The sequence below is a fragment of the Melanerpes formicivorus genome, unplaced genomic scaffold (genome assembly GCF_026170545.1).
Source record: "Melanerpes formicivorus ecotype bairdi unplaced genomic scaffold, bMelFor1.0.p_v2 SCAF_16, whole genome shotgun sequence".
Lineage (NCBI taxonomy): Eukaryota > Metazoa > Chordata > Aves > Piciformes > Picidae > Melanerpes > Melanerpes formicivorus.
The window spans coordinates 12,808,112-12,817,829 of NW_027142368.1; the positions used below are offsets into that span (position 1 = coordinate 12,808,112).

At 62.7% G+C, this 9,718-nt stretch overlaps 2 protein-coding genes across 4 annotated transcripts; one reads left to right on the forward strand and one right to left on the reverse strand.

Annotated features, from left to right (window-relative positions):
• Nucleotides 1–2: 2 nt before the first annotated feature.
• On the reverse strand, nucleotides 3–3,325 carry AIP (aryl hydrocarbon receptor interacting protein). Of its 3 annotated transcripts, none has more exons than XM_068148256.1 (6): nucleotides 3,150–3,322; nucleotides 2,802–2,981; nucleotides 2,263–2,451; nucleotides 1,536–1,712; nucleotides 887–1,028; nucleotides 3–775 (listed from the first exon to the last, which is right to left on the reverse strand). In XM_068148256.1, the coding sequence occupies exons 1-6, from the start codon at nucleotides 3,246–3,248 to the stop codon at nucleotides 570–572; spliced, it is 993 nt and encodes a 330-aa protein (XP_068004357.1). In that variant the 5' UTR covers nucleotides 3,249–3,322; the 3' UTR covers nucleotides 3–569. The 3 variants fall into 3 exon arrangements, with proteins under 3 accessions (XP_068004357.1, XP_068004356.1, XP_068004358.1); XM_068148257.1 differs by having other exon boundaries at nucleotides 615–775; nucleotides 895–1,028; nucleotides 3,150–3,325; XM_068148255.1 differs by having other exon boundaries at nucleotides 2,802–3,325.
• Nucleotides 3,326–5,075: 1,750 nt separating this feature from the next.
• Nucleotides 5,076–9,629, forward strand: LOC137446014 (scavenger receptor cysteine-rich type 1 protein M130-like). Its single transcript, XM_068148258.1, has 13 exons — nucleotides 5,076–5,157; nucleotides 5,226–5,546; nucleotides 5,648–5,965; nucleotides 6,045–6,347; nucleotides 6,466–6,780; nucleotides 6,946–7,254; nucleotides 7,333–7,641; nucleotides 7,757–8,098; nucleotides 8,181–8,300; nucleotides 8,450–8,545; nucleotides 8,757–8,843; nucleotides 9,076–9,189; nucleotides 9,356–9,629. The coding sequence occupies exons 1-13, from the start codon at nucleotides 5,103–5,105 to the stop codon at nucleotides 9,469–9,471; spliced, it is 2,805 nt and encodes a 934-aa protein (XP_068004359.1). The 5' UTR covers nucleotides 5,076–5,102; the 3' UTR covers nucleotides 9,472–9,629.
• Nucleotides 9,630–9,718: the final 89 nt, after the last annotated feature.

Consider the following 9,718-nt stretch of genomic DNA (forward strand, 5'->3'; position numbering starts at 1 on the left):
GGTGCCCGTGACTCATTTTACTTCTGCTTGTCTTGGCATAGCACAACCAGAGTTCTAGGTCAATGGCAGTATGAAGCAATTAGGTCTCCATAAACTATTTCTGATGCTGCCATGAGGATGGAGCAGAGAGAACACACACAGCTCGAGATGGGCGGCAGCAGCCTCAGGATGCGACGGCACAGGACGTGGCACGGAGCACAGGGCTGGGGCCGAGCGACCGCAAGAAGCTTGTCCAGCCCCGAAGGTGGTGGCTCACAGCCCAACATAAAATATCAAAACATGAAACAAACAAACAAAAAACAGGTAAAAGGAGGTGGCAGAGAGCAGCAGGCTGGAGCTCGTGTCCCTGGCATGAGGATGAGCAGCGTCTGGAGCTTCAGCTGGGAGCGAGGGTCACGACGCCAGGAGCTGAGGCGCGCTGCCGCGGCGAGCTCCCGGGGGCCGCTCCCTCCAATAATTAAAATCTGTATTAAACATTAATAAACATCCCTGAACATTCCACATGTGGAATATCTTATAAGAAACCAACCCAGAACCTGCTCAGAGAGCCTCGTGGGGAGGGAGGGGCTCTACTGGGAGAAGATGCCCTTGAAACGGATCTTGTCCTCGGCGTCCTTCTCCCTCAGGCGAGCTTCCAGGCTCCGCAGCTCCTTGGAGACGACGGAACGCAGCGAGGGGTCGAGGGCCAACACCTTGGCAAAGTCAGCCTGGGCCTCTGCCACGTTCCACACTGCGGCGTGGGCCTTCCCCCGCTTGAAATAGGCCTTGACGTTGTCTGTGGGGAGAGAGCTGCTGAGCTGGAGAGAGCTGCTGCCAACTTCCCGCCGCCCTGCTTGCCCCGTCGGCACCTACCCCAGCCAGCTGGGCCAACCCACTAGCTCTTTACCTTCATACTTGTTGAGGATGGAGGAGCAATGGTCCAGCACCTCGTAGTACTCCTCAGACTGCAGCTTGCATTGGCAGTAATTTAACAGCAAGGGTGTGATCTTCTGGTCAAGCTCAATCCAGTCTGGAGAGCCAGGCTGTTCCTGCAGGATGAATCATAAAAGTGTCAGGGTTGGAAGGGACCTCAAGGATCATCCAGTTCCAACTCCCTGCTGCCATGGGTAGGGACTCCTCACACTAGAGCAGGTGCCTCAGAGCCACATCCAGCTTGGCCTTAAAAACCTCCAGGGATGAAGCTTCCACCACCTCCTGGGCAACCTGTGCCAGTGTCTTACCACACTTATGGTGAAGAACTTCTTCATAACATCCAATCTGAATCTCCCCATTTCTAGTTTTTCTCCATTCCCCCCAGTCCTATCACTCCTTGACACCCTCAAAAGTCCCTCCCCAGCTTTCTTGTAGGCCTCCTTCAGATACTGGAACATCACAATAAAGAGAAGCTCCCAAGCCCTGTGCTGCAGGAGGGTTAAGGGTAGAACTCTGTAGACACCAGGGAAGGAAGAGAATAAGGAGAAGCTCCCAAACTATGTGCTTCATGAGGGGTAAGGGTAGAAACCTGTGGACACCACAGAGGGATCAGGTGCCCCCACCTTCATCTGTAGGTTCTTGAGACAGGCGATGGCATCGTAGTATTTGGCAGCTGCCTCCTGCACCTTGCCCTGCCGGTAGAGCTCGTTGCCTTCCTTGTGGATCAGGGGGACAGCCTGCAGCTTCTCCTCATCTGTCATGGCCCATGGGTCCTGCTGGTAGGAGCCAGGTGCCTCCACCTGCCAGCACCCCATCATAGAAACACAGACTGGTTTGAGTGGGATGAAACCTTTCAAGCTCATCTAGTCAGAAGGAACATCCCCAACTAGAGCAGATTGCTCGAGCTCCAAACAACCTGACCTGTGATGGTGCCAGGAATGGGGCACCTCCCACCAAACTGAGCAACCTGGGCCTGGGTCTCACCACCTTCACAGTCAAGAATTTCTTTGTCTCCCATCTGAATCTCCCCTCTGTTACTTTAAACCATCACCCCTTGTCCTGTCATAGAAGGTCCTGATCCAAAGTCTGTCCCCAGATTTCTGATTGGCCCTTTTAAGTCCTGAAGGTGTCCCTGGAACCATTTTTTCTCTCCACACTGAACAACCCCAACTGTCTCAGCCTTTCCTAAGATCACAGCCCTGTATCCAGGCAGGGGCAGAGCCCCAGCCACCCTCCTGCCTCCACCAGCCTCCACCCAGGGTTGGGTTGCTTGTGGCCATCCCTGATCAACCCCCAGCCCAGGGCTGGAAATGAGAGCCTCATCCACCCCTTCCTGAATGGGTGCCTCACCTTTAGCACCTCAATGTCAAAGATGAGGGGCTGAGGGTTCTTCTGGAGTTCGTCGAGGTCAGGGTATCCCAGGGAGTAGTGCTCATGCAGCTGGGCAATGCTGCAGCAGTGCCGTTGTCCCTCCAGTGGGTCCTTCCCAGCCGCAATGTTCCGCAGGCTCTTGGAAACCAGTGGGTAGAGCACCACGTGCTGGGGGGGCACAGGGTACTGGAGTTGGTACTGAGGACTGGGTCAGCCCCAGCCTCACACTCTGGGACACAGGAGCAAAGAGGGGCTGGCGCAGGCCACGGCCACACAGAACAGGCCACGCCCCCAGCCAATGGAACGTGCCCCCAAGCCAATGAGCTGCTTCTCTGCGTGTCAAACCACGCCTCTTGCGCTGCGAGTCACGCCCCCAGTAGCTAACCACACCTATTAACCAATCACCACAGTCCTGAAAAGGCAAGCCACGCCCCCAAGCCTCAAATCCCAGCCCCTAAACAATCACCACGCCCCTGAAATAACAGCCCCGACCCCTTCCCCTCCGGACCCGCCCCTACCTTGACGTCACAGCGGAAGCGGGCCCGCTCCCCGGCCCGCATGGTCCGCAGCGCCGCCTCCCACACTGGCAGCTTGAACTTCTTGCCGGCTATCAGCTCCATGGGTTTCCCCCGTTCTCGGCTGTCGTCCAGCGGCGTCTCCTCATCCCCGCACCGCAGTGTCCGGTAGTGGAAGGTGGCCTGAGGAAGGGTGAAAAAGGCTGCGGTGTCACCATGACGACGGCGGAAGGGTGTCGGCGGGGGTGGGGGGGGGAGCCTCTCCGCGCATGCGCTCCTCGCCCCGTGTTCGCCCGGCTCGGTCCCCGTTCCCCACCCCCAGCCCCCAGGGGGTAGCGGCTCGGTTCTGACCTTAGTGCCATCGCGGAAGTCGGGCAGCGGCCCGGTGCCCTCCCGTATCACCTCCTTGTAGACGCCGTCGGCCCGCAGCTGCTCGACTTGCTGCGCCATTGCCGCCGCGCCCCGCCTCGCCTCCCTTCGGCCGCCTCCGCCGCCGCTCGTCCCTTTCCGGAGGCACACGGGCGTGCGGCTGCGCCCCCTGCTGGAGGGGAGGACGCAGTGGGAGGGGCCAGCCCTCGGTACAGCCGGTGGCGGCGGCGGGTCCAGTTCCTGCCTCTAAGCCCCCGAAGGGAGAGGGGAGGACGTAGCGGAATAAAAAACTCCCGTGACGTTTGGCCATGTCCTTGGAAGGACTTCGGGATGCGATGGGGGCTACTCCTAGTGTCACCGGCGTCCGCAGTGAGCGTCACCTCCTCTCCTGGGGCTGTTCTCGGTGTCACCGGCGCTCACCGTGAGGGTCACCTCCTGCTCCAGGAGCGCTCCCAGTGTCCTTGATGCCCATGGCGAGGGTCACCTCCTGCCTTGTGGGACGTTCTGGTGTCCCTGGTGCCCACGGTGTGAGTCAGTTCGTGTCCTGGGAGAGGTCCTGGGGGTGCTTCCTGTGTCACCGGTCCCCACAGTGAGGCTCAGGTCCTGTCCCTGGTGCTATGGTGAGTGTCACTTCCCACCTCAGGAACACCAAAGCCACGTTGTCCCTCTCCTGCCAGCCCCAGTGGCTCTCTCGGGGCCAAGAGGCAGCTGTGGCAGGTCTGTGCTATGCCCTTGGGGACATCGCAGCTGACACCAGCCTTGGAGTCGGCCCCACAAGGCTCCTCGGGGTGACACAGGGCTATTTTCAGGTGGCAGGTCCCTGGCCCTGCACGGTCTGGTGGCATGTGGTGGTGCTGCCCGAGCTGCCTGCAGCTATGCCCTTGTCCCCACTGTGCAGTCATGATGCCGCCACCAACTGCCACCACGTAGCACCACATGCAGCACCTCAGCCACCTGCTTTTGGGGCTGTGGCTGTGCTTTAGGTGGCTTTGTTTGTGAGCCCACCTCCCATGTCGCCTCCTCCTCTCTGTCCCCCCACCCTGGCCAGGCCATGGCCATGGCCATCAGCATCCCTGGGTGACACCAGTGGGTGGCTCAGCCCCGTTGTTGTCCCCACACACAACTGAGCCCCCAGGTTGCTCCTGTGCCTGTTGGGTTTTGCTGGTGCTCGCTCCAGGCTTAGCCAGGTGGGTCCCTTCCTGCCACTGGATCGGTGTCACCGCAGGCAGGTGGTGGTGTGGGCAGCTCGGTGTTACTGGTAAGGGTGCAGGTGGCCGGGAAGCTGCATGTGGTTGATGCCAGGGTGGGGGAGGAGGAAACCACCTCCTTCCTGCCCACGCGGCGAGGGGAGCGCGGGGAAGCAGCTGCTGCCAGCACCACCATGTGCCACCAGCCTCCGCGAGGCACTGGGGCTGTGCCACCTGCAAACGCTCAACACCGTGCTGAGCATGGGGGCTGCCTCCAGCTCTGCGTCCCCCTCCAGGCACCCCAAGTGGGGATCACCCAGGGGATGAGCAGTGGTGTGCCAGAGTCTTTGGACTCTGCCCTGTTCTACTGCTGCTGGTGGCCTCATGGAGGGCGTGGTAGGTTTTGGGGTGTATCTGGTCACTAGTAGGCCTGGGCTGTGGCAGCAGGGTCAGCTCCGTGGTGGGACACAGGTGGGGAGGCCCCACGTACCCTGGTGCCACAGGTGGGGGCTGGCTCCCCTCGGTGACATCCGGGCGCTGCCGCAGCATGGTGAGATGTGTGACGTCAGAAGCGGAGCCCAGCTTCATATTTGGGCACGAATCAGATTATTGGAGGCCAGCACCTCACAGAGCCTGGAGATAACTCATCTGATAACGGCTCAGGAGGTGCTGCCTCCTCCACTGGCTCCTGCTCGCTCTGCTGCCTCCGTATCGCCCACTCCGTGCCACCAGCATCCGCAGTGGCAAGATGGTGCCCAGCGGGGTGCTGGGGCTGCTCCTGTGTGGTGTGCAGCTTTGTGGGGGTTAGTGCTGGGGGGATGGGACAGCCATGGGGCAGGTAGAACCGGGCTTAGCACCATCCTTACCGTAGGCACCGAGGAGCTGCGGCTGGTGAATGGCGGTGGGCGCTGCGCTGGCAGGGTGGAGGTGAAGCACGACGGGGAATGGGGCTCTGTCTGCGTCTACGACTTCGACTGGGATGCCAACTGGGCCAGGGTGGTGTGCCAGCAGCTGGGCTGTGGACCTGTGCTCCACTCATCCCCCTATGCCCCGTTTGGGCAAGGCACCGGCAGGATTTGGCTCCAGCCGTTCTTCTGCTTTGGCAGCGAGGAGGCACTGGAGGAATGTCCCCATTTCGGCTGGGGCAAGCACTTCTGCGGCCACAAGTGGGACGTGGGGGTGACCTGTGCAGGTGAGGTGGGGGTGGGGTGGCCGTGCCGGGATGCCCAGCACATGCCAGGGCATTGCCTGGCAGAGCTGAGGCCATGCCGGTGTCCTGGTGTCCTGGTGCAGAGGCAGTGGAGCTGAGGCTGGCAGCTGGCACGGGTCCCTGCGCCGGGAGGGTGGAGGTGAAGCTGCGCGGCCGCTGGGGCACGGTGGCAGATCCTGAATGGGACATGAGGGAAGCCGAGGTGGTGTGCCAGCAGCTGGGCTGTGGCTCGGCCGCCGGTGCCTATACTGCTGCCGCCCGCTTTGGCAAAGGGGATGGTGCCGTCAGCCTGGCTCTGGTCACCTGCCACGGGCACGAGGCCACCCTCTGGGACTGTGAGATCCGCGGCTGGGGACCCTACACTGGCAGCCACAACTTCGACACCGCCGTCGTCTGCCAAGGTGGGAGCCAGGTGACAAGGGAGACACAGGCCAGTCCTGGCACATCCTTCACCGCTGGTGCCCATGCCTCTCCTGGCAGGGTTTGCCCGTCTGGTTGGTGGTGAGAGCGGCTGCGCTGGGCGGCTGGAGGTGCGGCGAGGCCAAGCTTGGGCGGGTGTCTGTGAGGACCAGGTGGACGTGGAGGCTGCGCGGGTGGTGTGCCGGGAGCTGGGCTGTGGTGCGGCACTGGCTGTCACCGGCACCGGGCGGCTGGAGGCTGGAACGGGGCCCTTCTGGGAGGGGGGGTTTGAGTGCAATGGCACCGAGCCCCTCCTTTCTGCCTGCGCCCGGCGGCCACCTGGCAACCAGAGCTGTGCTGGCCATGCCTTCATCGTCTGCTCCTGTAAGCACTGGGGTTACTGGGGGGCGTCAGGGGGGGCTCTACACCACTGTGCCCCCCTCTGCTCTTTCTGCCCCCCTCAACACCTTTTCTGCCCCCCTCAACACCCTTTCTGCCCCAGCTTACACTGGTTTCCGGCTGGTGGGCAACACCTCGAGCTGCACCGGGCGGGTGGAAGCAGAGGTGGGAGGCACGTGGGGGTCCCTCTGTGCCTCTGGCTGGGACCTGCCCGATGCCCACGTCCTCTGCCACCACCTCGGCTGTGGCCCTGCCGTCGCCATGCCCCCTGGAGGCTCCTTTGGCGGGGAGGATGGACTGCTGTGGAGGGATACGTTCAGCTGCCACGGGAGCGAGGGGCACCCTGGCGAGTGCCCTGTGACCGTGCTGGGGGAGCCCACCTGTCCCCCTGGCCATGCTGCCACAGTCAACTGCTCAGGTCTGTATGGCACCCGCTGGCAAAGAGCCCCTAAAGGGCTTTTGGGACTCTACAAGCCTTGGGAGCGGGACACTCGGTGCCATTTTGGGGTGAGGGGAAGGCAGAGCTGGGGTCCCACCACCCTCTGTGGTCCCTACGCCCACGGCCCCCCCGGGGATTCCGCAGGTGATGCCAAGCCCCTGCGGCTAGTGGATGGGCAGAGCCGATGTGATGGGCGGCTGGAGGTTGCCACAAGCCCCTCGGGTTGGAGCCGTGTGCCAGCAGGGCTGTGGGATGCCCGAGGTGCCAGCGTGGTGTGCAGGCAGCTGAGCTGCGGTGTGCCAGAGAAGGTCTACGCTGTGCCAAGCTTGGGCAAGGTAGGGCCGCGGGGGCTGCGGTGTGATGGTACCGAGGAGAACCTGGCCCTGTGCAACGTCTCCGGGGCGGCCACCATGCCAACCGGCAGCCCTGAAGAAGTGGCCATCGTCTGCTCGGGTGAGTGACCCGCGAAGGGCCAGGGGGGTGCCGACACCCGAGCGGCCACTCCACGGCGGTGCCCTTGGTGCCCTGCAGGCAGCCGGCGGGTGAGGCTGGCAGCCGGCCCCGGTCGCTGCGCCGGGCGGGTGGAGGTCTACGTCAACGGCACATGGGGCACCGTCTGCCAGGACCGCTGGGACGTGCCGGATGCCACCGTCGTGTGCCGCCAGCTGGGCTGCGGGACGGCGCTGGAGGCGCCCAGCTCAGCTCGCTTCGGCCCTGGCACGGGGCCGCTGTGGCTGGGTGCCGGTGGCTGTGCTGGCACCGAGCTGTCCCTCTGGGACTGCCCAGCTCTGGAACGCCGTGGCTGCCGGCGCGGTGGCGGGGCGGCTGCCGTCTGCTCAGGTCAGTGCCAGCCTGTCCCCAAACTGGGGATCGAAGGGATTGTCCCCCTCGGGGTGTGTGTGTGTGTGGCTGTGCCATCACCACCCACTCCCCATCCCATCCTGCTCCCTTTCAGAGCTCTCCCTGCGGCTGGTGGGGAGCCGCTGCAAGGGGCACCTCGAGGTGTTCTACAACGGCACCTGGGGACGTGTGTGTGCCAATGGCACCAGCCCTGCCACGGCCACCACTGTTTGCCGGCACCTTGGTTGTGGGGACAGGGGGTGGCTGGTAGATGCCCCCACCCTGGACCCAGCGCCAGCCTGGCTGGCATGGGTGGGCTGTGAGCAGGGGACCCACTCGCTCTGGCGATGCCCCTCGGCACCCTGGCACCTGCAGCGCTGCAGCCCCGATGGCGACGCCCACATCACTTGTGACCAGGACAGTGATGAGAGGAGTGAGACGCCCACCCCATCCCCAGGTAGCTCTACTCGTGCTGAAACCCCCCAGTGCCAGGTTGGATTGGGTCCTGCTCCTCACCCCGCCTGGCAATGTCTCCATAGGTGTCCCTGGCAGCACCTTGCCGGTGGCCACGATCCTGTGTGTGGTCCTGGGGATGCTGCTGTGCCTGGCCCTGGCTGCCCTGGTTGTGCAGAGCTGCCGTGCCCAGGCTTGGTGCCAAGGTGGGTCCCGGTGAATGGGTGCCAGACCAGCTCTGCCCTGGCAGTTCTGGGGCTCCCTTGCCATGGAGTGGTTCTGAAGGTGGGCAGAGGTGACCCTGGTGCCACCCGTGGTCCCCACAAGCTTTGATGAGTGCTGGCCATCCCTTCAGGCCTTGGTGAAGCCACAGATGCTGTCTCAGATGCCATCTATGAGGACCTGGACTACACCCTGACACCAGAGTACCAGGAGGTGCTCAGTCACTCAGGTTGGTGCAGCGCCCCATGCCCAGTGGCTCTCCTCAGAGATGGGAGGACTTTGCTCCACCGCAGCGCTGAGCCCTGGTGGTGTCTTCCTGGCTTGTCCCCACGGCTTTGGGGGTGCCTCCTTGTCCCACTACATCCCCACTCTATGGTGAAGGCCTGTGCTGTCTGTGGTGCCAGCTCTGGTCACCTACAACAGCGTTGTTCCACTGCCAGGCTCCCTGTCAGAGGGATCAGGGATGAAGCTGCCATGTGACACCAGGGACAGCATCGAGATGGAGAGTGACCCCATGGCAGCCCCAGGTAGGGACACAGGACAGGACCCCAGCAGGGAGCCCTGGAGACAGGGCACTGGGGCTGGGGAGCTGTGGGGGCATCCTGGTGGCTCTCATGCACACCACCTTTCCCTGCTAATTAATCCCTGCTGATCAATCTCTGGCTGAGAGTTGGCACACCCAGTGCCACCAGGATGTCCCCAGTGGCATGGCTGCAGTAGGGGATGGCACAGCCAGGTTCACTCCTGTGCCCATCCCAGCCCCCCCTGCCCTACATGGACCCCCAGATGGCTATGATGATGCTCTGGCTGACCGTGCTGGGGACATCTCAGAGGAGGTGGCATGGAGGAGCTGGGACTGTGGCACACCCACAGGTAAGAAGGGTCACAATGGTGGCCACCATGCCCCCTGGAGGGTCACATCCAGGGCAGGGCTTGGCTGTGGTGGCAGGCACAGAGCTGGTGGCAAATCCATGGGGGCTGCAGCAAGACCCCAGCCAGGGTCTGTCAGAAGGGACATCAGCCTCTGGTGTCCCCTAAGGTGGGAGCTGCCCCCTCCCAAGTCCCCCAGGAGCCACAGAGGACCCTCTAGAAGAGCCCCCAGGGGACACAGACTATGATGATGTTGGCATCAGCACACCAGGGACATCACTGTGAGGATGCCAGGAGTGCCTGGGGACACGTGTGCAAGGTGGTGGGACTCTGTCCCAAGAAGGGGTGGCCCTGGCCATGGAGGTGACCTCTCTCTGCCCCAGGACTGTATTTTATTTCATTGTGAATTGCTCTTTTTATTCCCCCCCTCATTAAACCCTAAAACTGGCTGAAGACTCACTGCAAGGGCTTGGGGACATGGGGCAGGAGCTGGACCCACAGACACATCCCTGGGTGTGGTGGGGAGGATGGG

What these genes read in the sequence shown, in the direction of transcription:
- LOC137446014 (XM_068148258.1), top strand. Translation starts at nt 5,103, where the DNA reads ATGGTGCCCAGCGGGGTGCTGGGGCTGCTCCTGTGTGGTGTGCAGCTT. An exon ending in TGCCTTCATCGTCTGCTCCT is followed by an intron (nt 6,348 to 6,465) that starts GTAAGCACTGGG and finishes TTTCTGCCCCAG; the next exon opens with CTTACACTGGTTTCCGGCTG. An exon ending in TGCCCAGGCTTGGTGCCAAG is followed by an intron (nt 8,301 to 8,449) that starts GTGGGTCCCGGT and finishes CCATCCCTTCAG; the next exon opens with GCCTTGGTGAAGCCACAGAT.
- AIP (XM_068148255.1), bottom strand. Translation starts at nt 3,248, where the DNA reads ATGGCGCAGCAAGTCGAGCAGCTGCGGGCCGACGGCGTCTACAAGGAG. An exon ending in TTGACATTGAGGTGCTAAAG is followed by an intron (nt 1,713 to 2,262) that starts GTGAGGCACCCA and finishes GGGTGCTGGCAG; the next exon opens with GTGGAGGCACCTGGCTCCTA. An exon ending in TCAAGAACCTACAGATGAAG is followed by an intron (nt 1,029 to 1,535) that starts GTGGGGGCACCT and finishes TTCATCCTGCAG; the next exon opens with GAACAGCCTGGCTCTCCAGA.